At 42.3% G+C, this 27271-nt stretch overlaps 1 protein-coding gene across 3 annotated transcripts in view; it reads right to left on the bottom strand.

Annotated features, from left to right (window-relative positions):
• The window catches only part of LOC110507417 (uncharacterized), a 37969-nt gene that overhangs the window by 6040 nt on the left and 4658 nt on the right, over positions 1-27271 (bottom strand). For 2 of the 3 annotated variants that reach the window (XM_021587401.3, XM_090224308.1), the window contains 5 exons: positions 18717-18859; positions 18428-18562; positions 17886-18112; positions 6995-7026; positions 6303-6445 (listed from right to left, as the gene is read on the bottom strand). In XM_021587401.3, coding sequence (XP_021443076.3) covers positions 6303-6445; positions 6995-7026; positions 17886-18112; positions 18428-18562; positions 18717-18859 — 680 coding nt within the window. Of the gene's footprint in view, positions 1-6302; positions 6446-6994; positions 7027-17885; positions 18113-18427; positions 18563-18716; positions 18860-19230; positions 19583-27271 lie in introns of those variants that run through there. The other variant, XM_090224309.1, reaches the window with a different exon arrangement.

The following is a 27271-nucleotide window of genomic DNA, read 5'->3' as shown; positions in this document are numbered from 1 at the left end:
GCCTAAGAAAGTAGCAGAAATGTGCAGAAAGTAGTTTTGAATGCATTTTATTGAAGGGAAACAATAACAGTCTTGAACCTTTTTGGCAACATCGTGATACATTATTATATACTGTACAATGAGGAATTCAACTACAAAATACTAGTCTTCTCCCATTTTTTGAACCATTGCCCCCCACCCACAAGGTGTATAAACAACAGCAATAAATAAGAATAAAATCAGATAATAGATAGATAGAAAACAAATACGTGAAGAACATAAATCAATCAACTCTAATTAGCACATGTAGGACAGTGTGCAAGTGTGTGTGCATGGACTTCACAGATGTATTTCTCACATGTGCAGCACATTGTATTTGTTTTACAGTTTCCTCCTCTTGCCTGCCCCAGCTGCAGACTCAGGTGGATCAGGACAAGATTCAGCCCCCTGAACAGCTTTCACAAGCGCTGCAGAGGCTGCTGTACGGGGGAGGCGCTCCCTTCTTTGAATGTGTGGGGTTACAAGTACCTTTCCCAGCTCCTCCAGGAACATCCTCATGTTCCGCTTATCAGGCATCCAGGTAGGGTTGATCTTGTTCCATATCATGAAAGCATTGTATGAGGACACATCAGTGATGTTATGGAAGATGACCAGGAGCCAGCGGGTTGTCATCGTCCTGCAGCTGTAAGTTCCAAACACCTTGTCCAGGTTGTCCACACCTCCTTTGTTGTGGTTGTAGTCCAAGATGATGGCTGGCTTCCTGTCCTCACGAGCACTGATCTCAGCCGTTTTGTGCAGTGTGCTCAGGAGGAGCACATTCTTGTTACTCTTTGGGAGGTAAGAAACTAGAGTGGTGGTGAAGGCAAACTTTTATGAGGCCTTTCTCCCCCTTGTTGCGAGGAGTGCAGGGGGGAGCTCAGGCTTGTTCTTTCTAATTGTGCCCACCATGGTGATCTTCCTCTTCAGGAGCTGCTGGCTGAGTTAAGAGGTGAAGAAATTGTCACGTGACATTGTGCCCCCTCAGCCCATCAACCCGCATCCCCTGGTTCTTCTCCGGGTCTCCACTAGTCGGCTTCCCTGTGTAGACTTGCATCTTCCAAGAGTAGCTGGATTGTGCATCACAGGGCCATCCATATCTTGATGCCATACTTTGCTGGCTTGCTGGGCATATACTGCCGGAAAGGACAGCGACCTTTTGACAAAAGAGATTACTATCAGTAATTAGTATCAGTGTCACAGAGAACAATCACATAAATCAATGATATTACAGAAATACATAATAAAATGAACTGTGAAAATCACTTACATTTTTATTTTCATCTGTAATGTACCTCTGAATGGAACCAGTTGCTCATCCACCGTTACTTCAGGCCCAGGGTTGTAGAGGTATGGCAGACGCTCCACCCACTTCTCCCAGACCTCTCTTACGGTAGCCAGTTTGTCTCTCACACATCTTGCAGGTCTTCAAATCGTACCATTCTTGAGTAAGTGTGAAATACTTTCAGTGGCATCGTGGCACGGAAAATCACCCTTCCACTCTCTGCATCCCAGAGATGACATGTAGCCTCACCTCGGGACCTATACACACTCGCTAAGATTAACAGCCCTATGTAGGCATGCAGGTCAATCTCATCCATCCTTTTACATTTCCATATTTACGGAAACCCTCCAAATTTGTCATCTCCAGGATAATCTTTTCAATGGCTCGTGTGATGAACATGTAGAATGTTGAGGCGATGTCCTGGGCAAGGTCAACTGCATGTCTTGTGGGCCCGGGGTTCATCCTTATGACATTGTGTGCTGCCATCCTTCCCTGGTTGTCATATGGTGACAAGGACCATGTTACTTTGCTGTTCTTTGACAAAAATGTCTCTCTTTCAGTTTGGGGGATTTCTTCTTCATCTGAAGATGATGCATCGTGCTCTGGGTTGTATTCTTCCCCATCTTCTTCAGATACCTCCTCCTCTTCTAAATCTTTGTTCTCTTGTTCCTCCTGGACATCTGAAAAAATCTGATCTACGACCTGTTGGACACTGAAACATGCACTCATGGCTTCACCAAAGAGAGAACTGGGACTGTCATCTGCAGCACCTTTATAGCCTCTGACTGCATTCCCCATTAGTAAACAATGCTTTCAATAATTGTTTATTTTGTCTGAAATGTTGTTTATTTTGTCTGACATTGTTTTAATTTTGTCTGTGAACTTGAGTCGTGTGTTTCTTGTTTTAGTTTTGTCAGTTCAATCAGTAGTGTGTGTGTGTGTGTGTGTGTGTGTGTGTGTGTGTGTGTGTGTGTGTGCGCGCGCGCGCGTGCGTCTCTGTGGTAAATTATTTTATAACTGCCGGGTAAAAAATGACCCTAAGACGATCTTTGTACCCGGTGGTGTACAAATTTAATGGAGATATGAGCAAAGGCGATGTTTCACTTTTTCTAATATTAGGGTCACTCTTGGAAAAGTCATAACATTTCAAGTTGAATAAATATCATTTAGGGGGTTTTCTCTGCTGTTAAACAGAGTGGTCATTTTTTACCCTTAAGACAACACAAGGGTTAAGTTAAAATACTTTAAACTACTACTTAAGTTGTTTTGGGGGGGTATCTGTACTGTACTATTCATATTTTGGACAACTTTTCCTTCACTACATTGCTAAAGATAATAACGTACTTTTTACTCCATACATTTTCACTGACACCCAAAAGTACTCGTTACATTTTGATTGCTTAGCAGGACAGGAAAATGGTCCAATTCACACTCTTAACAAGAGAACATCCCTGGTCATCCCTACTGCCTCTGATCTGGCGGACTCACTAAATACACATGCTTCGTTTGTAAATGATGCCTGAGTGTTGAAGCGTGCCCCATGCTTTCCATAAATAAAAAAACAAGAAAATGGTATCATCTGGTTTGCTTAATATAAGGAATTTGAAATTATTTGTACTTTTACTTTTGATAGTTTAGTATATTTTAGCAATTACATTTAATTTTGATACTTAAGTATATTTAAAACCAAAATACTTTTCGACTTTTAGTCAAGTAGTATTTTACTGGGTGACTTTCACTTTTACTTGAGTCATTTTCTATTAAGGTATCTTTACCTTTACCTCTTTACCTTTACCTTTACCTTTCTTTACCTTTACCTCTTTACCTTTACAAGTATGGGTACTTTTCCCATCACTGTTTATATGTGACCTTAGTAGCCCAGTAATCTCCTCCTATTAACTCTGTACATGAATGGCGCTGATGCGTTGGTAGTACCCATCTCGGTAACGACCATGTTTTAATTTTTTTTTTAAATTGACTTTCATTTATTCTGGGGAGCCCAATTGAGACCAGCATCTCATTTGCAATGTTGCCCTGAGAACAAACATTCCATCAACACAGAAGATACAAACTAGTCAGCTATGAATACATTACATCAGGATAATACAACAAGTTATAATAGTGAATTGAAACAATTGCACACTTCAGTGAACTCATTTACAACAGAGTTTTAAACTGCCCTATCGGCACAAGGGAATCGGGTGTACTTTGTTTTGTAAGGTATTGCATAACTGTGGTGCGTTAAAACTAAAAGGTGGATTTACCAAACTTTGTCGAGACAAGCGAGTCCTCAAGAGTTAACCAGCCCTGCAAACAGGTAAACATGAAAAGGACCAGAAACTAAATTGTAGACCTGAACCAGGCTGGGAAGACTGAATCTGCAATAGGTAAGCAGCTTGGTTTGAAGAAATCAACTGTGGGAGCAATTATTAGGAAATGGAAGACATACAAGATCACTGATAATCTCCCTCGATCTGGGGCTCCACGCAAGATCTCACCCCGTGGGGTCAAAATGATCACAAGAAAAAATCCCAGAACCACACGGGGGGACCTAGTGAATGACCTGCAGAGAGCTGGGACCAAAGTAACAAAGCCTACCATCAGTAACACACTACGCCGCCAAGGACTCAAATCCTGCAGTGCCAGACGTGTCCCCCTGCTTAAGCCAGTACATGTCCAGGCCGGTCTGAAGTTTGCTAGAGAGTATTTAGATGATCCAGAAGAAGATTGGGAGAATGTCATATGGTCAGATGAAACCAAAATATAACTTTTTGGTAAACTCAACTCGTCGTGTTTGGAGGACAAAGAATGCTGAGTTGCATCCAAAGAACACCAAACCTACTGTGAAGCATGGGGGTGGAAACATCATGTTTTGGGGCTGTTTTTCTGCAAAGGGACCAGGACGACTGATTTGTGTAAAGGAAAGAATGAATGGGGCCATGTATCGTGATATTTTGAGTGAAAACCTCCTTCCATCAGCAAGGGCATTGAAGATAACGTGGCTGGGTCTTTCAGCATGACAATGATCCCAAACACACCACCCGGGCAACGAAGGAGTGGCTTCGTAAGAAGCATTTCACGGTCCTGGAGTGGCCTAGCCAGTCTCCAGATCTCATCTCCATAGAAAATCTTTGGAGGGAGTTGAAAGTCCGTGTTGCCCAGCAACAGCCCAAAAACATCACTGCTCTAGAGGAGATCTGCATGGAGGAATGGGCCAAAATACCAGCAACAGTGTGTGAAAACCTTGTGAAGACTTACAGAAAACGTTTGACCTCTGTCATTGCCAACAAAGGGTATATAACAAAGTATTGAGATAAACTTTTGTTATTGACCAAATACTTATTTTCCACCATAATTTGCAAATAAATTCATAAAAAATCCTACAATGTGATTTTCTGGATTTTTTTTCTTCTCATTTTGTCTGTCATAGTTGAAGTGTACCTATGATGAAAATTACAGGCCTCTCTCATCTTTTTAAGTGGGAGAACTTAAACAATTGGTGCCTGACTAAATACTTTTTTGCCCCACTGTATATGTGTGAGGTCCATCCGATGCATTGTGTATGAAATCTGAAATATTATGTAAGTGTTTTGGTTAAGAGAAGGATGTGATTTTAGAAAAAAATTTCTATAAGAGGACATTTTTCTATAACTGTGCACAGTAAGTAGTCACCTCCCCCTTGAGTGAGGTCAGAGAGCATGTCAGCCTGCCGGAACCGCCCCTTTCCTGCAAACTGTATAAATTATTGATTAAGAAATTAACAAATTAACATACTAGAGAGACGTTGAGCTGCAGCTCACGTTTAAAGTGGATTCAAAACTCTTAATCTCAACACGAGGTAGGGACAATAAAGTCACCTCCTGGACAATCACTGGTACGGCTGATTAGCTGTCTGAAGTAAAGTATCTAGAAAGCGAATTGAAGTGGAACCATTCTACTACTCTTCTCAAACCCCCGTGGTACGCTACTCTCATCACCCCACTGGGAACCATCGACACGGCTGGCTAGCCTACCTTGAAAGAAGCATCTTTCAGAGCGAATTGAAGGAGAATAAACTTGTTGTTCTGTTCAGGACTACACGACAAGTCACCGGATACCGGACGACTGCAAAGGAGAACTGTAGAAGATGGGTGGGGGCCCCTTTTGGACAATCAGAGCCTTACAAGCATGGAGCAAAAAGGCCCAACCAACCCCCTTTCCAAAAAGGCCCGGTTAGGATGGATACACGGCAAACCAAGGCATTTCCACGTAAATACATTCATTATTTGTTACTCCAAGCAGACAGTGGTTCTTGTGCAAATTATAAGTGAGAGTAACCTGTTTTAGAGAAATGTAATCATTGAATATTGTAAGAGCTTTCATTGTCTGCTTATATGCTCCCTTTATTTATCTTACGGTTCTGACCTGGTGTATTCTGTCACTGGGCATTTCAAAAGTGCTAAACAAATTGTTATATTGACTATGTCCGTCCTAGCTCGCTCATTAATGTCTTAATCGAACGCCATACTTACGCCATAGTTTGTGGATCTCAATTGTCATTAGAAACCACATTTAAGCAAGTCAGCCATATCAGCTATGTTTCTTTTAAAGGCAGTAAATGAGGCTAAATCTTATCGCTGCCAGACAAGGCTCCGCTGATAGCCAGGTGTAGCAGTGGTAAGATGTTGAGGCTGCTGTTGGGACAGCTTTATGTAGGCCGTTTGTGGGTATCGTTTGTCACCGTTATAGTGCAATTAATGTATTGTTTAGTGTTGTGTAGTGGCTTTGCTGGCATGCATCCCACTTGTTATTTTTTTTCCCCCACCAAGATTTACATGCTAAGATTGGCACTGCTCTCAGACTCAGACTTGATGTCTGAAAGATAGGGAAAATATTTTCCACTGTTTATTATAGTGGAAACGCACACACACACACACACACACACACACACACACACACACACACACACACACACACACACACACACACACACACACACGTAGTAAACCTTGTGCTGTCTTACCTGGAGTATGGCTGAGTGTTCCCTCACAGCAGGTCTGGTCATGTGAGTAACTTTGTCCCTGGAGACATGTAGGGTTCACACAGCAACGTTCTGTTATTGGGTTAAAGCAGGCACATTGACCACAAGGCTTCTCCCCAGGCATACTGCATGTGGAGAAACAGACACACACACACAGACACACACACACAATTAGATGCATAATAAACATGTACATAAAGACACACATAAACAAACCATAAATATAATTATATGTACACAAATACACATTCTCAAGCTCTTTTATTTATTTTTTAAATAATCCATAAGCATGTTTTTAATTATTCCACCCCTCTCAGACAAAAGGTTGACAGTTAAAGGTTGAGGTTATCATAATATCAATGTGCTTGTCGGCAGACCATTCCAATGTCTCGGGCCAAGACCAAGAGCCTAAACCCACAAGGAAAATAAAACTATTTGTAGCACCTACAAAGAACCTTCAGAAAAGCTGACATGTTTAATATATATATATATATATATATATATATATATATATATTGCATCATTTAAAACAGGTGTCATTCCCATTGTGGCTTTGACCCAAAAGGACCACTTATGATTTTATAACCTGAATGTAAATGAAATGGTTGAATTGAACATTGAATAAAGTTAGGCATGAGGTTCAGTGTACGGTTGAAGGGAAAAGGAAACCTTACCAGTTTGGAGAACTCTGAGCAATTTTTTTGTTCTGAAAAATAGAAAGAACAAAACACACACAAAGATGACAAACCATCATAATGTGAAGTTTCATTACAACCACACAAAACCAGCAGGTTGCCTTTTACTAACATTAAACATTGTCCTTTCAGATGAGATATTTCTTAACGTTCAGTTTTTCACTGATATTTGCTTCATGTACAAGTAAAGGCATTGTGGTAGGAAAAGGTTCACAAAAAAAGAGAGGCATGGCATCTCTCAAGTGTCAATATGCCTTGTATACTGTTGTTCAGGTTAGTTATCATTGTTTTAGTTCACAATGGAGCCCCTAGTTCCACTCTTCATGCCCCTGATAACTCCTTTGTCCCACCTCCCACACATGCGGTGACCTCACCCATTACAACCAGCATGTCCAGAGATACAACCTCTCTCATCATCACCCAGTGCCTGGGCTTACCTCCGCTGTACCCGCACCCCACCATACCCCTGTCTGCGCATTATGCCCTGAATATATTCTACCATGCCCAGAAACCTGCTCCTCTTATTCTCTGTCCCCAACGCTCTAGGCGACCAGTTTTGATAGCCTTTAGCCGCACTCTCATACTACTCCTTCTCTGTTCCGCGGGTGATGTGGAGGTAAACCCAGGCCCTGCATGTCCCCAGGCACCCTCATTTGTTGACTTCTGTGATCGAAAAAGCCTTGGTTTCATGCATGTCAACATCAGAAGCCTCCTCCCTAAGTTTGTTTTACTCACTGCTCTAGCACACTCTGCTAACCCTGATGTCCTTGCTGTGTCTGAATCCTGGCTCAGGAAGGCCACCAAAAATTCAGAGATTTCCATACCCAACTATAACATCTTCCGTCAAGATAGAACTGCCAAAGGGGGAGGAGTTGCAGTCTACTGCAGAGATAGCCTGCAAAGTAATGTCATACTTTCCAGGTCCATACCCAAACAGTTCGAACTACTAATCTTGAAAATTACTCTCTCCAGAAATAAGTCTCTCACTGTTGCCGCCTGCTACCGACCTCCCTCAGCTCCCAGCTGTGCCCTGGACACCATTTGTGAATTGATCGCCCCCCATCTAGCTTCAGAGTTTGTTCTGTTAGGTGACCTAAACTGGGATATGCTTAACACCCCGGCAGTCCTACAATCTAAGCTAGATGCCCTCAATCTCACACAAATCATCAAGGAACCCACCAGGTACAACCCTAACTCTGTAAACAAGGGCACCCTCATAGACGTCATCCTGACCAACTGGCCCTCCAAATACACCTCCGCTGTCTTCAACCAGGATCTCAGCGATCGCCTCATTGCCTGTATCCGCTACGGAGCCGCAGTCAAACGACCACCCCTCATCACTGTCAAACGCTCCCTAAAACACTTCTGTGAGCAGGCCTTTCTAATCGACCTGGCCCGGGTATCCTGGAAGGACATTGACCTCATCCCGTCAGTTGAGGATGCCTGGTCATTCTTTAAAAGTAACTTCCTCACCATTTTAGATAAGCATGCTCCGTTCAAAAAATGCAGAACTAAGAACAGATACAGCCCTTGGTTCACCCCAGACCTGACTGCCCTCGACCAGCACAAAAACATCCTGTGGTGGACTGCAATAGCATCGAATAGTCCCCGTGATATGCAACTGTTCAGGGTAGTCCGGAACCAATACACGCAGTCAGTCAGGAAAGCTAAGGCCAGCTTCTTCAGGCAGAAGTTTGCATCCTGTAGCTCCAACTCCAAAAGGTTCTGGGACACTGTGAAGTCAATGGAGAACAAGAGCACCTCCTCCCAGCTGCCCACTGCACTGAGGCTAGGTAACACGGTCACCACCGATAAATCCATGATTATCGAAAACTTCAATAAGCATTTCTCAACGGCTGGCCATGCCTTCCGCCTGGCTACTTCAACCTCGGCCAACAGCCCCGCCCCCCCCGCTGCTCCTCGCCCAAGCCTCTCCAGGTTCTCCTTTACCCAAATCCAGATAGCAGATGTTCTGAAAGAGCTGCAAAACCTGGACCCGTACAAATCAGCTGGGCTTGACAATCTGGACCCTCTATTTCTGAAACTATCCGCCACCATTGTCGCAACCCCTATTACCAGCCTGTTCAACCTCTCTTTCATATCGTCTGAGATCCCCAAGGATTGGAAAGCTGCCGCAGTCATCCCCCTCTTCAAAGGGGGAGACACCCTGGACCCAAACTGTTACAGACCTATATCCATCCTGCCCTGCCTATCTAAGGTCTTCGAAAGCCAAGTCAACAAACAGGTCACTGACCATCTCGAATCCCACTGTACCTTCTCCGCTGTGCAATCTGGTTTCCGAGCCGGTCACGGGTGCACCTCAGCCACACTCAAGGTACTAAACGATATCATAACCGCCATCGATAAAAGACAGTACTGTGCAGCCGTCTTCATCGACCTTGCCAAGGCTTTCGACTCTGTCAATCACCATATTCTTATCGGCAGACTCAGTAGCCTCGGTTTTTCGGATGACTGCCTTGCCTGGTTCACCAATTACTTTGCAGACAGAGTTCAGTGTGTCAAATCGGAGGGCATGCTGTCCGGTCCTCTGGCAGTCTCTATGGGGGTGCCACAGGGTTCAATTCTCGGGCCGACTCTTTTCTCTGTATACATCAATGATGTTGCTCTTGCTGCGGGCGATTCCCTGATCCACCTCTACGCAGACGACACCATTCTATATACTTTCGGCCCGTCATTGGACACTGTGCTATCTAACCTCCAAACAAGCTTCAATGCCATACAACACTCCTTCCGTGGCCTCCGACTGCTCTTAAACGCTAGTAAAACCAAATGCATGCTTTTCAACCGATCGCTGCCTGCACCCGCATGCCCGCCTAGCATCACCACCCTGGATGGTTCCGACCTAGAATATGTGGACATCTATAAGTACCTAGGTGTCTGGCTAGACTGCAAACTCTCCTTCCAGACTCATATCAAACATCTCCAATCGAAAATCAAATCTAGAGTCGGCTTTCTATTCCGCAACAAAGCCTCCTTCACTCACGCCGCCAAGCTTACCCTAGTAAAACTGACTATCCTACCGATCCTCGACTTCGGCGATGTCATCTACAAAATGGCTTCCAGCACTCTACTCAGCAAACTGGAAGCAGTCTATCACAGTGCCATCCGTTTTGTCACTAAAGCACCTTATACCACCCACCACTGCGACTTGTATGCTCTAGTCGGCTGGCCCTCGCTACATATTCGTCGCCAGACCCACTGGCTCCAGGTCATCTACAAGTCCATGCTAGGTAAAGCTCCGCCTTATCTCAGCTCACTGGTCACGATGGCAACACCCATCCGTAGCACGCGCTCCAGCAGGTTTATCTCACTGATCATCCCTAAAGCCAACACCTCATTTGGCCGCCTTTCGTTCCAGTACTCTGCTGCCTGTGACTGGAACGAATTGCAAAAATCGCTGAAGTTGGAGACTTTTATCTCCCTCACCAACTTCAAACATCAGCTATCTGAGCAGCTAACCGATCGCTGTAGCTGTACATAGTCTATTGGTAAATAGCCCACCCATTTTCACCTACCTCATCCCCATACTGTTTTTATTTATTTACTTTTCTGCTCTTTTGCACACCAATATCTCTACCTGTACATGACCATCTGATCATTTATCACTCCAGTGTTAATCTGCAAAATTGTAATTATTCGCCTACCTCATGCCTTTTGCACACATTGTATATAGACTCCCCCTTTGTTTTCTACTGTGTTATTGACTTGTTAATTGTTTACTCCATGTGTAACTCTGTTGTCTGCTCATACTGCTATGCTTTATCTTGGCCAGGTCGCAGTTGCAATTGAGAACTTGTTCTCAACTAGCCTACCTGGTTAAATAAAGGTGAAATAAAAATAAAATAAATAGGCTGTCACAAATCCCTGGCCATAGAGAGGCTTTTATTCTCTATTTTGGTGAGGACAGGGTGTGACTGGGGTGGGCTTTCTAGTTTCTTTATTTCTATGTTTTCTATTTCTTTGTGTTTGGCCGGGTGTGGTTCTCAATCAGAGGCAGCTGTCTATCGTTGTCTCTGATTGAGAATCATCATACTTAGGCTGCTTTTTCCCCACCTGTGCTTTGTGGGTAGTTATTTTCTGTTTTGTGTTTCTGCACCTGACAGAACTGTTCGTTGTCGTTTTGCACTTTGTTATTTTGTTTCAGTGGTCAAGTGTTTTGAAAAGAAATCATGAACACGTAGCACGCTGCGCTTTGGTCCTCTTCTTCAGACGAGCGTGACATAGGCTAGACATAACATCAAACAAAACAGCCTCCCCACCCTCCCCAGCTGAGGGACGGGGCTGGAGAAATGTAATCACTCTCTAATTCATAGAAAGAATCAATGGGTACATATTATTCATTTATATGTCCAAAAATGGATGTAGCAACTGCTGATTGCCCCTTTAAGGACTTAACACCCTTCCACATTACATAACCCCCCCATATACTCAATATTACACATCCCCTCAATATCCAAAATACCTGAATATTGCACATCCCTATAACCTCCCTTTTATATTACACACTTGGTTACATTTCACTGTAGTTCACTATCCAAATGTAGGGTGAAGATGGCACCGACAGACATGGCAGCTCTGCTTCTAGCTCCTAAGCAACTTTGCAGTATTTCATTTTTGTGTGTGTTATTTCTTACATTATTAACCCAGAAGGTTTTTTCTGTTATTACATACAGACGGAAATAACTTTTGGATATCAGAGCGGCGGTAACTCACCAACATTATGACCAGAAATATGACTTTCCCGAATTGGATCCTTTGTTCGTACACCCCAGGGCAATTAACTTATCCCAGAGGCTGCTCCAAGACGCCACCAGCGGAGAAGAGATATTCAGAGATATACTTCTAGTCCAGTGTGACCAGCCACCGCTTCCGAGTATTTTACTCACTACTGTTTAGTCCCTGGACAATAAAGTAGATGAGCTCAGGGCGAGGATCTCCTTCCAGAGAGACATCAGGGACTGTAACATACTCTGTTTCACGGAATCATGGCTCCTTCCAGATATACTGTCACCGTCCATACAGCCAGCTGGGTTCTCAGTACATCGCGCAGACAGGAATAAAGACCTCTCCTCGAAGATGAAAGGCGGCAGTTTATGTTTCATGATTAGCTAATCATGGTGTGCTTGTGATAATGTACAGGAACTTAAGTCCTTTTGTTTTCCCAGCCTAGAATATCTCCCAATCAAATGTCCACCATATTACCTCCCAAGAGCATTCGCTTCGGTTATGGTCACAGCCATGTATATTCCCCCTCGAGCCGAAACCATAACGGCCCTCACTGTACTTTGTGCAAAGTGGAAACCACATATCCCGAGGCCACATTTATTATTGGCAATTCAACGGCTCAGACACGAGACGTATGTGGCAGGGTCTACAGACAATCACGGATTACAAAGGGAAAGCCAGGCACGTTGTGGACACCCACGACTTGCTTCTGAACAAGCTAAACACCTTCATTGCCCACTTTGAGGATAACACAGTGCCACCAACGTGGTCTGCTTCCAAAGGACTGTGGGCTCTCATTCTTTGTGGACGACGTGAGTAAGACATTTAGGAGTGTTAACTCTCGCAAGGTTGCCGGCCCAGATGGTATCCCTAGCCGTGTCCTCAGAGCATGCGCAGACCAGCTGGCTGGAGTGTTGACGGACATATTCAATCTCTCCCGATCCCAGTCTGCTGTCCCCACTTGCGTCAAGATGTTCACCATTGCTCCTGTACCCAAGAAAGCAAAGGTAACTGAACTAAATTACTATTGTCCTGTAGCACTCACTTCTGTTATCATTAAGTGTTTTGAGAGGCTAGTTAAGGATCATATCACCTCCACCTTACCTGACACCCTTGACCCACTTCAATTTGCATACCGCCCCAATAGATTCACAGATGATGCTCTCACCACTGTACTGCACACTGCCCTTTCCCATCTGGACAAGAGGAATACATGTGTAAGAATACTGTTCGTTGACTAAAGCTCAGCCTTCAACAACATAGTACCCTCGAAGCTCATCATTAAGCTCGGGGCCCTGGGTCTGAAACCCGCCCTTTGCAACTAGGTACTGGACTTCCTGACGGGCAGCCTCCAGGTGGTGAAGGTAGGAAACAATACCTCCACCATGCTGATCCTCAACACAGGGGCCCCACAAGGGTGCATGCTCAGCCCCCTCCTGCACTCTCAGTTCACCCATGACCCATTACACGATGGCGCCGGAGGAGAGGGCTGCCGTCTTATTGGCTCTTAACCAACCACGCTATTTTGTTTGTTTTTTCGCTTTGTTCGTAACTTGTTTTGTACATAATGTTGCTGCTACCGTCTCTTATGACCGAAAAGAGTTTCTGGACATCAGAACTGCGATTGCTCACCTCAAGCTGGACAAAGAGTTCTTCTTCAAAGAGTCGGGCGGGAGGGATATACTACTACAGACACCTGACCAGGCCCAGATCCCCGTGATTCGCTTGAGAAGGAAACAGAGATTTAATGGAAAAAGATCAGGGTGCCTTGGGAGGAACAGGCAAAGAGTAGATAATCTGCCCTTGCCTTTCATCCTGTGAGCTGATGTTCAATCGCTGGAAAATAAATGGGACGAGCTGAAAGCATGTATGTCCTACCAACGGGACAATAAAAACTGTAGTATCTTACATTTCACTGAGTCATGACTGAACGACGACATTAAGAAAGGTTGGTCATGACTCACATCAACACCATTATCCCAGAAACCCTAGACCTACTCCAATTTGCATACCGCCCAAACAGATCCACAGATGATGCAATCTCTATTGCACTCCACACTGCCCTTTCACACCTGGACAAAAGGTACTGTATGTGAGAATGCTATTCATTGACTACAGCTCAGCGTTCAACACCATAGTGCCCTCAAAGCTCATCACTAAGCTAAGGACCCTGGGACTAAACACCTCCCTCTGCAACTGGATCCTGTACTTCCTGATGGGCCACCCCCAGGTGGTAAGGATGGGTAACAAGATATCTGCCATGCTGATCATCAACACGGGGGCCCCTCAGGGGTGTGTGCTCAGCTCCCTCCTGTACTTCCTGTTTACTCATGATGGCACGGCCAGGCACGACTCCAAAATCATCATTAAGTTTGCTGATGACACAACAGTGGCAGGCCTGATCACCGACAACAATGAGACAGCCTATAAGGAGGTGGTCAGAGACCTGACCATGTGGTGCAAGGACAACAACCTCTCACTCAATGTGATCAAGACAAAGGAGATGTTTGTGGACTACAGGAAAAGGAGGACCGAACATGTCCCCATTCTCGTTGACTGTGCTGTGGTGGAGCAGGTTGAGAGCTTCAAGTTCCTTGGCATCCACATCACCAACAAACTAACATGGTCCAAGCACACCAAGACAGTTGTGAAGAGGCCACGATAAAACCTATTCCCCCTCAGGAGACTGAAAAGATTTGGCATGGGTCCTCAGATCCTCAAAACGTTTTACAGCTGCACCATCGAGAGCATCACTGCCTGGTATGGCAACTGCTTGGCCTCTGACCGCAAGACTCTGTAGAGGGTAGTGCGTATGGCCTGGGACATCACCGGGGCCAAGCTTACAGCCATCCAGGACCTCTATACCAGGCGGTGTCAGAGGAAGACCCGAAAATGTGTCAAAGACTCCAGCCACCCTACTCATAGACTGTTTTCTCTGCTACCGCACGGCAAGCGTAACCTGTGCGCCAAGTCTAGGTCCAAGAGCCTGCTAAATAGCTTCTACCCCGAAGCCATAAGACTCCTGAACAGCTAATCAAATGGCTAATCAGACTATTTGCATTCCCCCCCCCCCCTGCTACTCTCTGTTATTATCTATGCATAGTTACTTTAATAACTTTACCTACTTGTACATATTACCTCGATCACCTGGACATCGGTGCCCCCGCAAATTGACATTGACTCTATACCAGTACCCCCTGTATATAGCCCCGCTATTGTTATTTACCTCTGCTCTTTAATTATTTGTTATTCTTATCTCTTACTTAAAAATATTACAAAAGTCTTAAAACTGCATTGTTGTTTAAGGGCTTTTGAATAAGCATTTGACTGTAAAGTCTACAACTGTTGTATTTGACGCATGTGACAAATAACATTTGATTTGACTGTGTTGCCACACACTCAATCATCACGTTTGCAGACGACACAACAGTAGTAGGCCTGATTACCAACAATGACGAGAGAGCCCACAGGGAGGAGGCGAGGGCCCTGGGAGAGTGGTGCCAGGAAAATAACCTCTACCTCAACGTCAACAAAATTAAGGAGCTGATCGTGGACGTCATGGAGAGCACGCCCCTATTCACATCAACGAGACCGCAGTGGAGAAGGTGAAAAGCTTCAATTTCCTTGCTGTACACATCATTGACAATCTGAAATGGTCCACCCACACAGACAGTGTGGTGAAGATGGCTCAACAGCGCCTCTTCAACCTCAGGAGGCCAAAAATATCATGTTGTATAGCACACTGTATTACTTATACAACTAATATAAGGACAGGACATGAGACGGGAGTAGAAATTAACGTGGACATTGTTTAATGCGTTTCACAGGAAGAACATTCCAAGCATTTTAATGTAGGTAAGCAAGGGGGGGTTACAGGTGCCCTAAAGGGACAGGTAAGGGGAGCTTTGAGAGGCCTTCTGCACTGCAGTACTGCTCAGACCTTCTGAACTTGATATCGTAGTGGTGAGCAGATAACAATGATGCCCATCGCTGCACGCAGCTGGCTGCAAGCGATGGAATGCCGGTGTGGGGACCAAAGATTGAGGTGAGGGGTCTTTGTTCCGTCAGCAGTGTGAATCGTTGGCCAAACAGAAACTGATGAAATGTCTTAACTCCAAACACAATGGCGAGTGCTTCACGCTCTATCTGTGCATAATTGCTCTCGGCTTTACTTAAGGTCTGTGATGTAAAAGCAATTGGCCTTTCTTCACCTGATGGCATGATGTGTGAGACAACCGCGCCAACGCCATAAGGCGATGCATCACATGCCAACTGTAATGGCAAGTTGGGGTTGAAGTGGGTTAGGGCCTCTGACTGAGCTAAGGCTGTTTTCACTTTCTTGAAGGCCTCCTCACATCTGTCTGTCCACTTCAACTGTTTGGTTTTGTTCAAAAGTTCATGCAGTGGCTTTAACATGTTAGCTAGGTTTGGCACAAACTTTGCGTAGTATGTCAGTAGTAGAATTCGGTATCATTGAACGCAAAGACTGACAACCGCCGAAACATCTATTCTATAACGACATTAATGAATGTCACTCTGAACTATCCATTCTAACCACGGCAGAGAGAGAGAGAGGACGGACACTCTCCAACAGAAACAAGCTTTTCAACAGAGATCCCGACGACACGCTGAGCATAAATATTTGGAAGCTAAAATTACATTTAATCTCTTCACCAATAATTTATATTCAAACATTTAAATTGAACAACAGTTCCATGTGAATCCGATAACTACAATGTGTAAACTTTCCACTGTAGAGTTTATGTCATCCAATCATTGATGAGAATGTCTCAGATGACAACCGAACTTACATCATATTCATTAAGTACCAACGCATATGTTCAACTGGTCGGATTACCAAAATATGGTTCATTTCCCCCCACCTTCTGATGTTCCCAGAATGTCTATATAAAACAAGGGATTTTCAAATGTCACATCACTAGGGTAGAGAGAGGAAAAAGGGGGGAGAGGTATTTATGACCGTCATAAACCTACCCCCAGGCCAACTTCATGACACTAGGCTGCGCAATAGATTAAATGTTTTTCCTCTCATAACAGTCAAAAATGTTGGCACAACAACTTCTGCTTTAATTCCATTTGCCAAAACAAAACTGTGTAAGAACTCCATTGTTCTCCAGATTCATCAAATGTTCCTGTATTCAAACCAATGCAGACATTTTCGGTTTATTTTTCTTTCTCACACTTTTCAGACGGTCCTTTACTCCCAGACCCTTTTTATTTTATTTTAACTCGTTGCTGTAACATCAAAAGCTAGCTAGCATTTGTTTGCGTCTTTCTACAGCTATTTTTTTAAACGAATTTAAGTCAGACTTTCTGCAGAAGAAAATGAGCACAAACGTGAGAACGCTTCTTCCTCGTCACCAGGTTTGTTGTATAGCACACTGTATTACTAATACATCTAATACAAGGACAGGATATAAGACGGGAGTAGAAATTAATGTGGGCATTGTTTAATGCGTTTCACATGAAGAACATTCCAAGCATTTTAACGTAGGTAAGCAAGGGGGGTTACAGGTACCCTAAAGGGACAAAACTAGAATATCAATGCACAACAGATCACCAAGGCCATCCCCTACCCGAGCCACGGCCTGTTCAACCCGCTATCATCCAGAAGGCGAGCTCAGTACAGGTGCATCAAAGCTGGGACCGAGAGACTGAAAAACAGCTTCGATCTCAAGGCCCTCAGACTGTTAAATAGCCATCACTTGCCAGCTACCACCCGGTTACTCAACCCTGCACCTTAGAGGCTGCTTCCCTATGTACATAGACATGGAATCACTCGTCACTTTAAATGGAACACTAGTCACTTTAATAATGTTTATATACTGCTTTACTCATTTCATAGGTGTATACTGTATTCTAGTGTATTTTATTCAATGCCACTCAGACATTGCTCAATTCCATTCTTTTATTTTTAGATTTGTGTGTATTGTTGTGATACCACCTCACTGTTGGAGCTAGGAACACAAGCATTTTACTACACCCGCAATAACATCTGCTAAATATGTGTACGTGACCAATATAAATGGATTTTGATTTGATGCCCCTAATGTTCTTATATGTTCAGAAGGTTCAGTGCGTATGGCACAAATGTGTTTTGTACCTGAACAATTTGCGCTGGGGGAGTATGTCGCACTTCCTGGATGGCACAGCAGCTTGCATTGAGAGGCTGAGGGTTTAATGGTTCAGTGATGTGGTGGCAGCAGCAGTGGCTTCGCGGATCAAACTGGTGGTCTCCACAGCACCGGTGGTGACGGGACATTTTGGTCAGGACCTTCCTTCCTTTATCGACATGTCCACAGCAGAGCTGGTGGTCTTCATTGTAAAGCTCTGTGGAACAGGTAATAAGGATTGATCAAGTGCTTTCAAGCGCTAAGGTCAAGTGTTATAAGGTTGACATTGTGAAAGTGAACATAAGAGCCATGAGGTGCAGGTGTAAAGTTAGGATGTCACAAAGACTTAGCATGAGAGAATTGGGAAACATCGCACAAACAGCTTTCGGAGGAGACAGACCTCTATGGTAAAAACAGTAAAACAACAGCACCTGTTTTTATGGTTTTGGGAAGAATAAAAAAAAACACAACTACGTAATCGATGATGACAGCAAAGACGTCAATAGATGTGATTAGATCTGATCTCGCTTACCTTTTCCACAACACTTGGAATGGAGTTGGGTCCTGGTTAGAATCTGTAAGTCACAGCATAGCTGGTTGAGTGGATCATAGGCCCTAGAGCCACAGCAATCTGACACCAGCTGGCTCACATGCGGAGTCAGTTGATCTGCAAGAAATGGTTGAATCACAGATAAACACATATCAAGCATATCAAAACAAAACTTGGAAGGTGCTGAGAAAATAATGTTTTCACAGTTATCAGGTTAGAGTGAATAGATGCAGTGGGATACTGCTAGGAGACATGACTCTGTCTATCTCACCATCACAACATGAAGCCTGGATGAGGTTGAAGGACCTCTTTCCACAGCAGGACTGCCCAGCCCCCTCATGCCGTTCTCCTTCACAGCAGGTGAACTCTAGAATGTCAATGTTCACCCTGGCGCATACTTGATCTCTGGGAGACCTGCAAGGCAGAGGCTCATCTTCATGTCTATAAGGCATTATGTGCAGCACATACACTCTTTAAAAAACGGTGTTATCTAGAACCTCTCTGGGATATGTGGGACGGTAGCGTCCCACTTGGCCAAAAGCCAGAGCGCCAAATTCAAATAAATTTCTATAAAAATCAAACTTTCATTATATCACACATGTAAGATACCAAATTAAAGCTACACGTGTTGTGAATCCAGCCAACATGTCAGATTTCAAAAAGGCTTTTCGGCGAAAGCAAACGATTATCTGAGGATAGCGCCTCCATAAACAAAAGAGAGAAAACATTTCAACCCTGCAGGCGGGACACAAAACGCAGAAATAAAAATATAAAACATGCCTTACCTTTGAGGAGCTTCTTCTGTTGGCACTCCAATATGTCCCATAAACATCACAAATGGTCCTTTTATTCGATTAATTCTGTCCATATATATCCAAAATGTCAATTTATTTGGCGAGTTTGTTCCAGAAAAACACAGGTTCCAACTTGCGCAATGTGACTACAAAATATCTCAAAGGTTACCTGTAAACTTTGCCAAAACATTTCAAACTACTTTTGTAATACAACTTTAGGTATTTTTTTAAAGTAAATAATTGATCAAATTGAAGACAGAATGATCTGTGTTCAATACAGGAAGAAAACAAACTGAAGCATGCTTTCTGGTCATGCTCCTCTATCAAACAGTACACATGAAGTGACCCTCGTTCAAGATGGCCGTACTTCTTCATTACACAAAGGACATCCAATGGAAGCGGTAGGAACTGCAAGCAAGTCCCTTAGAAATTTGGATTCCCAATGAAAATCTATTGAAAAGAGGTTGAACTCAAAAAAAAAAAAAAAGAATCTGAATGGTTTGTCCTCTGGGTTTCGCCTTCTACATACAGTGGGGAGAACAATTTTGATGCACTGCCGATTTTGCAGGTTTTCCTACTTACAAAGCATGTAATTTTTAATCTGTAATTTTTATCATAGGTACACTTCAACTGTGAGAGACGGAATCTAAAACAAAAATCCAGAAAATCACATTGTATGATTTTTAAGTAATTAATTTGCATTTTATTGCATGACATAACTATTTGATCACCTACCAACCAGCAAGAATTCCGGCTCTCACAGACCTGTTTGTTTTTCTTTAAGAAGCCCTCCTGTTCTTCACTCATTAGCCTCCCGTTGCTCCATTTAAAGGGATATGAACCAGATTCCTTTTCCTATCGCTTCCTCAAGGTGTCAACAGTTTTCAGACATAGTTTCAGGCTTTTATTTTGAAAAATGAGCCTGAACGATAACATCGCGTCAAGTGGTCACACTTGTATCAAATACTTGTTCTCCCCACTGTAAGTTCTGTTATACTCACAGACATGATTCAAACAGTTTTAGAAGCTTCAGAGTGTTTTCTATCCAAATTTACTAATAATATGCATATCTTATCTTCTGGGGATGAGCAGCAGGCAGTTAAATTTGGGCATGCTTTTCATCCAAAATTCCAAATCCTGCCCCCTTTCCTAGAGAAGTTATTAACGGTTCTTTGGCTGTGCCCATATAAGAGAACCATTTGAAGGACCATTTTTTGTTCCAGGTAGAAACTTTGAATTCCATGTAGAACTCGTTCCACAGAGGGTTCTACATCGAACCCAAAGGTGTTATACCAGGAACCAAAAAGAGTTCCACCTGGAACCAAAAAGGGTTCTTCAAATGGACATACTATATGGGCAAAGAACCCCTTTGGAACGTTTTTTTCTAAGAGTAACTAGACATAGAGTGGAAATGCAATCCTCACATATACAGGTCATGATGACACATCTTAATTAAAGAAAGATAGTAGGATGAAGTTGACCCTAAACCAAAGCACTGTCGCAACGCGGTATATTGTACAGGGACAACTGCAGCAGGAGCGAACTCCTCTGTAGGCTGCTCACGGAGAAAGTCGGGAAGGCTGTAATTTTTTGGATTATAGGCCATGTTAATATTTTATCACATCTTGATACCTCTTCTTCACAAAATACATCTGAGCTGCATGCAATTGAACAAGTCACAGGAAGCTTGAGCTGCATTCATTCATAGGTAAGAACAGAATATTGTATGTGGGCCTATATCCTACAGAAATGGGTTCACTCTATGTACTAAAATAAATGAGTTCATATCGGCAGAATTTTGTATAAAATATTTGGATGGTTAAAGGCTGACGTGGTCGTTTCAATTTTAAAAAACACTATGTAACATGGCTATGGAATTGGAAACACTGTGATTTTAGTGTGTGCAGAACGGCTGGCTGTGAAACTCTTTAAACCAGCCTATATAGACTTACTATATCTAGACCTAGGCAATATCTAGTTTTTTACCATGTAGACAGAATAAATAAAACAGGGATATGTGGATTACTTGAAAAATCTTGAATTGAAATTGACTCAAAAAAAAGAGACATACAGTACCAGTCAAACGTTTGGACACCTACTCATTCCAGGGTTTTTCTTTATTTTTACTATTTTCTACATTGAATAATAATAGTGAAGATATCTAAACTATTAAATAACACATGGAATCATGTAGTAACCAAAAATGTGTTAAACAAATATATTTTATGTTTGAGATTCTTCAAAGTAGCCACCCTTTGCCTTGATGACAGCTTTGCACACTCTTGGCATTCTCTCAACCAGCTTCATGAGCTAGTAACCTGGAATGCTTTTAAATTTACAGGTGTGCCTTGTTAAAAGTTAATTTGTGGAATTTCTTTCCTTCTTAATGCTTTTGAGCCAATCAGTTGTGTTGAGACAACGTAGGGGTGGTATACAGAAGATAGCCCTATTTGGTAGAAGACCAAGTCCATATTATGGCAAGAACAGCTCAAATAAGCAAAGAAATGACATTCCATCAGTCAATCCGGAAAATGTCAAGAACTTTGAAAGTTTCTTAAAGTGCAGTTGCAAAAATCATCAAGCCCTATGATGAAACTTGCTCTCATGAGGACCGTCACAGGAAAGGAAGACCCAGAGTTACCTCTGCTGCAGAGGATAAGTTCATTAGAGTTACCAGCCTTAGAAATTGCATCCCAAATAAATGCTTCACAGAGTTCAAGTAACAGCCACATCTCAACATCAACTGTTCAGAGGAGACTGCGTGAATCAGGCCTTCATGGTCGAATTGCTGCAAAGAAACCACTACTAAAGGACACTAATAAGAAGATGAAACGTGTTTGGGCCAAGAAACATGAGCAATGGACATTAGACCGGGGGAAATCTGTCCTTTGGTCGTATGAGTCCAAATTCAAGATTTTTGGTTCCAACCGCCGTGTCTTTGTGAGACGCAGAGTAGGTTAACGGATGATCTCCACATGTGTGGTTCCCACCATGAAGCATGGAGGAGGAGGTGCCATGGTGTGGGGGTGCTTCGCTGGTGACACTGTCTGAGTTATTTAGAATTCAAGGCACACTTAACCAGCATGGCTACCACAGCATTCTGCAGCGATACGCCATCCCATCTGGATTGCGCTTAGTGGGACTTGTTTTTCAACAGGACAATGACCCAATACAGCTCCAGGCTGTGTAAGGGCTTTTGAACCAAGAAGGAGAGTGATGGAGTGCTGCATCAGATGACCTGGCTTCCACAATCATCCGACTCCACCCAATTCAAATGGTTTGGGATGAGTTGGACCGCAGAGTGAAGTAAAAGCAGCCAACAAGTGCTCAGCATATGTGGGAACTCCTTCAAGAAAAGCATTCCAGGTGAAGCTGGTTGAGATAATGCCAAAAGTGTGCAAAGCTGTCGTGAAGGCGAAGGGTGGCTACTAACTATAAAATATATTTTGATTTGTTTAGCACTTTTTTGATTACTACATCATTCCATGTGTTTTTTCATAGTTTTGATGTCTTCACTATTATTTTACAATGTAGAAAACAGTGAAAAATAATAGGGCCTCCAGGGTGGCGCAGTGGTTAAGGGCCACTGCAGCACCAGCTGTGCCATCAGAGACTCTGGGTTCGCGCCTAGGCTCAGGTCCGTGGGGCGACGCACTGTGTTTTTCTGTGGCTTGGTGGTGACCTAACATAATCGTTTGTGGTGCTTTCGCTGTAAAGCCTATTTGAAATCGGGCACTGTGGTGGGATTAACAACAAGATTAGTTTGAGGAATTTTAATTATGAGATTTCTGTTGTTTTGAATTTGGCGCCCTGCACTTTCACTGGCTGTTGTCATATCGATACCGTTGACGAGATTTCAGCCCTAAGAAGTTTTAATAAAAATGTGTGCAAGTACTTTCAATGGTTTGTTCATTTCGTTTTTTTAACTAATTTAAATACTTTTTAAAGTGATTATAATTTACTCAATTGTAATAATATTTCGCTCTCCTTAATAATTGTGAATTCTTGCAACAACAACGACTCCGATTCTGGGAAATTCCAAATGTTTTACTCTGTGATTATTTTACACAGTGCTGTATGCATGTTTGAAGAAAAAAAAGTTAATTTCTATATTAGTATTAAGCAGCTTGTTGTGCCCTGAGGTGTAATGGATCATGATGAACGGATGTCAAAACAGTCAGGCAAATTGACATTCAATGATGAGACCACACATTCACACCATCACAACCCTTACAGATGTCGGCAAATACAGCACACTGAAATACTTGTAGTTCCTCTCTAGTTACTGCTGGTGAATTGAGCACCGTGCTCAACAAAATGGTTTAAAATGGAAAATGATCAAATACATTAAAAAAATGTTAAACATTCATGTTTGTGTAACACTAATATTTTGGGTTAGTGTTTACCTGTAAGAATTATCTGTAAGAAATAGTACAAATGTTGTGTTAAAATGTACGTACTAAATATTTGGAGTTAAATCATTGGTTTTAAAAATGTATCTCACCCTTTAATGAAAGGGGAAGCTGCCTTTTCTCTCACGCCCTGGTCTGTCGCAGAGAAATGCAATGTCTTTTAAAAAACAATGTATTATTTTATAGTCTTTCCTACAATGGTATGTTATAAACATTACTGGTTATTAAAGTTTGTAATGATGTACAACTGTAGGCCTCCAATGTTTTTACATAAAACACTTGTGATGCATGTTAAATATTAGGAAAATTTGGTAATTAATTCTAACATGTCTTAAAAAAGTTTGTACTAAATATTTTGGAATTAAATAAAAGGAATTTAAAACAGTATCTCACCCTTTAACGATAGGAAAATGTATTTTACATAATCACCCCGGTCTGTCGTGAAGAAAAAAGACGCAGAAAATCAGGGTGTGAGTGTTAGTGTGCGTGTAACGGGCCAGTAGGAGTGTGTGTGTGTGTGTGTGTGTGTGTGTGTGTGTGTGTGTGTGTGTGTGTGTGTGTGTGTGTGTGTGTGTGTGTGTGTGTGTGTGTGTGTGTGTGTGTGCGCGCATCTGCACTCAAGGCACTTTCTCTCTGTAGGGGATCGTTTGAAACCAAGGTTTGCACTATCATGCATACAACATGTCCAGATATCTGCCGACCCCCCCGGGTTAAACATTGATATTTCTAATCAGAGCCCGGTGCCCCCACCCCGGTTGTAGACTAAATGTCTCGACATCCCCTCCTGTTGTTTGAATTCACTGCCTTTGTTCTCTAAACCAAATATACAGGGTGTTGCATACATGATATCTCCCGAAAAAATGCCCACCACGGCCCTGTAAACTCATTCCGTACTTTCTCTAGTTAGGGACATGAAAGCGGAGCGAGTCTAGTGGAGCATTCTTTAACACTATGTTAGCACAGCTTTAGCTTCAAGCCCACAGACCAATAGCCCCAGAATATTTAGCAGCTAGGACAGATAAAAAAAAAAAGAGAGTCTGTGAATCCCTCCTAATGGATATTTCTGAAGGCTACTGGACATAAGTGATTGGGAAGCGACTGTTAGACAAGGATTCTCAGAAGCAAACTGCGCCCTGTCCTTTACGTAGCCCTTCACGATCACACAATTTTCGACGTAAATCCAAATAACCACATATCCAAGAATATGTAGATATTAAAAAACGAAAAGTGTGCACTCTGAACGACTTCGGAAGAGCAGATGAAACAGATGCTATTCTACGTTTTTGTACTAACGACCTTACCCTAACTCCAAACACCAGGCAGCAGTCCAAGGACAGATAAAATGATAATCGGGGAATCCTTCCTTCCTCATGGAACTTTTTTGAAGGGGAGTTGAATATTCAAGGTGATGTGTGTGTATAGATATATAATATTTAAGAATGATAGGTATTAATTCTAGGCATTTACATGTATGTTTTTAAAAATGAAGACTATTTATACAATGAAACAATGTTTTTTATTCACATTGTTTGTAAACAATAGCTTCTGCCCTCTTAGGGTCAACTTGACCCGCTTATTGATTAGAAAGTATGAATAGAAACCAAGGCCAACTATATTCAATCTGTGATTAGAAACGATAATTAGAAGCTATGACAAAACTATGATAATAAACTATAAACAACTATGAAGACAGGGCGGTGTGTGCGTGAATGATGACCTATTATTTAAGTGTGGAATATATTCTCTCTCTCTCTCAGGCTATGAAAAAGACAAAAGATAGGACATTGACTCCTGAGTGTTGAACTTATGCCCACTCTACAGCAACCCTGGTTGTTTTATGACCCTGAGGGTCATCTACAAACATTGGAACATCTACAACTATTGAAGATGCAAAAAGGGGTTTTTCAGAAATACATTTGGCTTGCAGATATGTATTATTATAAAAATAATCTAACATTATTATCATAACCTTTAGTATTATTATGTTACATGTGAGACATAACCAGAAATGTCAACGTAGACAATTTACAAGAATGTGTTTACCAGGCTGTGATGAAAACACTTTAAAGGATCTCTAATTCAAACATGCAAGGATATATATTTGATACAATTACCCCCTTTAAAACTGTTGCTGCAATATCACTTCTCAATGTGTACATTTCAAGCTTTCAACAACAATAAACCAACCATCTCAATAATGTTTCTCAGACTAACACACTGTTGAGGCTCCTATTTAGTAAAGAAACAACCACTAAGACAAAACACAAAAAGTTGTAATATAATCTGCATACATGTCATTCTATACGGAAAACAGGTAAATTTTGAAAGATTATGATGTTGATGTGATTTTTAATTAATCTCTCAATTTAAGATAATACTGTTTATTTTATACTTTACTTCAATTGTATTATTTTTCATGTATCATACTCGGCTAATACAATACCAAGCCATGCAAATAGCTATGGAATTAACCCAGAACAGGTGTGTGTCTTTTTTTGGATCAATAATTGATCAAGAATTCCCAATAGGCTTGTGTCACGCCCTGACCATAGTTTGCTTTGTATGTTTATAGGTTTTGTTTGGTCAGGGTGTGATCTGAGTGGGCATTCTATGTTGTATGTCTAGTTTGTCTGTTTCTGTGTTTGGCCTGATATGGTTCTCAATCAGAGGCAGGTGTTAGTCGTTGTCTCTGATTGGGAACCATATTTAGGTAGCCTGTTTTGTCATTGCGGGTGATTGTCTATGTTAGTTGCTTGTGTCAGCACATTTGGTATAGAGCGTCACGGTCGTTGTTCATTTATTGGTAAAACGTTGCATTCACGCTGCGCTTTGGTCCGCTTCTTACGACGATCGTGACAGCTTGATCTGATCCTCAACCCTATTACGGCAGCATATAATGTATGCAAAACCATAAAACTTTGACAAGAAAACATTGAAAACCTTAACACGACTACACACATTGCCATTATTTTAGTTACCATCCACCAATGGTTGAATTTGGTACTTTTTCTTTGTACATGCACCAAGCCGCCAAGTGTCTGACAACCGTATTCTTAATGAGAAATATAGTCTAATAAACAAATGTCTGCATAATGAAAGACATGAAAACTGTATCCAACAATGAATTTCGATCTGTATAAAACATTGATATTGTCAGTAAGGTCACTGAGACTAACAATAGACAATAGTTATTGCGGGAGGTTTAGGGTTAAAATATATGGGAAGGATCAGGAATGTTAGAGATTTGGTCACAGTGGCGATTTTGAAAGAGGGAGGTTAGAACCACAAAGTAATAGGGGGGTAAGAGATCCTAAAGATAATTTCATATTTCGGTTTAGGGGGGTTTTAACTTTATGGAAAACAATAATCACACTATGTGGATTATAAACATGTACATACATAGAGAGCCAACACATCAAGATCTAACAGAGATGAGTAGTGATTCATAGTACAACATGAGTCTTCTGTAACCTGCAATACGTGTTAAATATGTTTTACATACATCCATGACTGAATGGCTTCACAAACTCCCTTTAAAGGGTAAGGACAATAAAACTGGGGGTGTGGGGCCAAACTCTTTCAAAAGTCCCCCCCCCCCCCCAATCATCTGACAACAATAA

The sequence above is a fragment of the Oncorhynchus mykiss genome, chromosome 27 (genome assembly GCF_057628025.1).
Source record: "Oncorhynchus mykiss isolate SJ-2025 chromosome 27, ASM5762802v1, whole genome shotgun sequence".
Classification (NCBI taxonomy): domain Eukaryota; kingdom Metazoa; phylum Chordata; class Actinopteri; order Salmoniformes; family Salmonidae; genus Oncorhynchus; species Oncorhynchus mykiss.
Note: the sequence above shows the minus strand (reverse complement) of the source record. Positions and strands in the feature narration are given on the sequence as shown.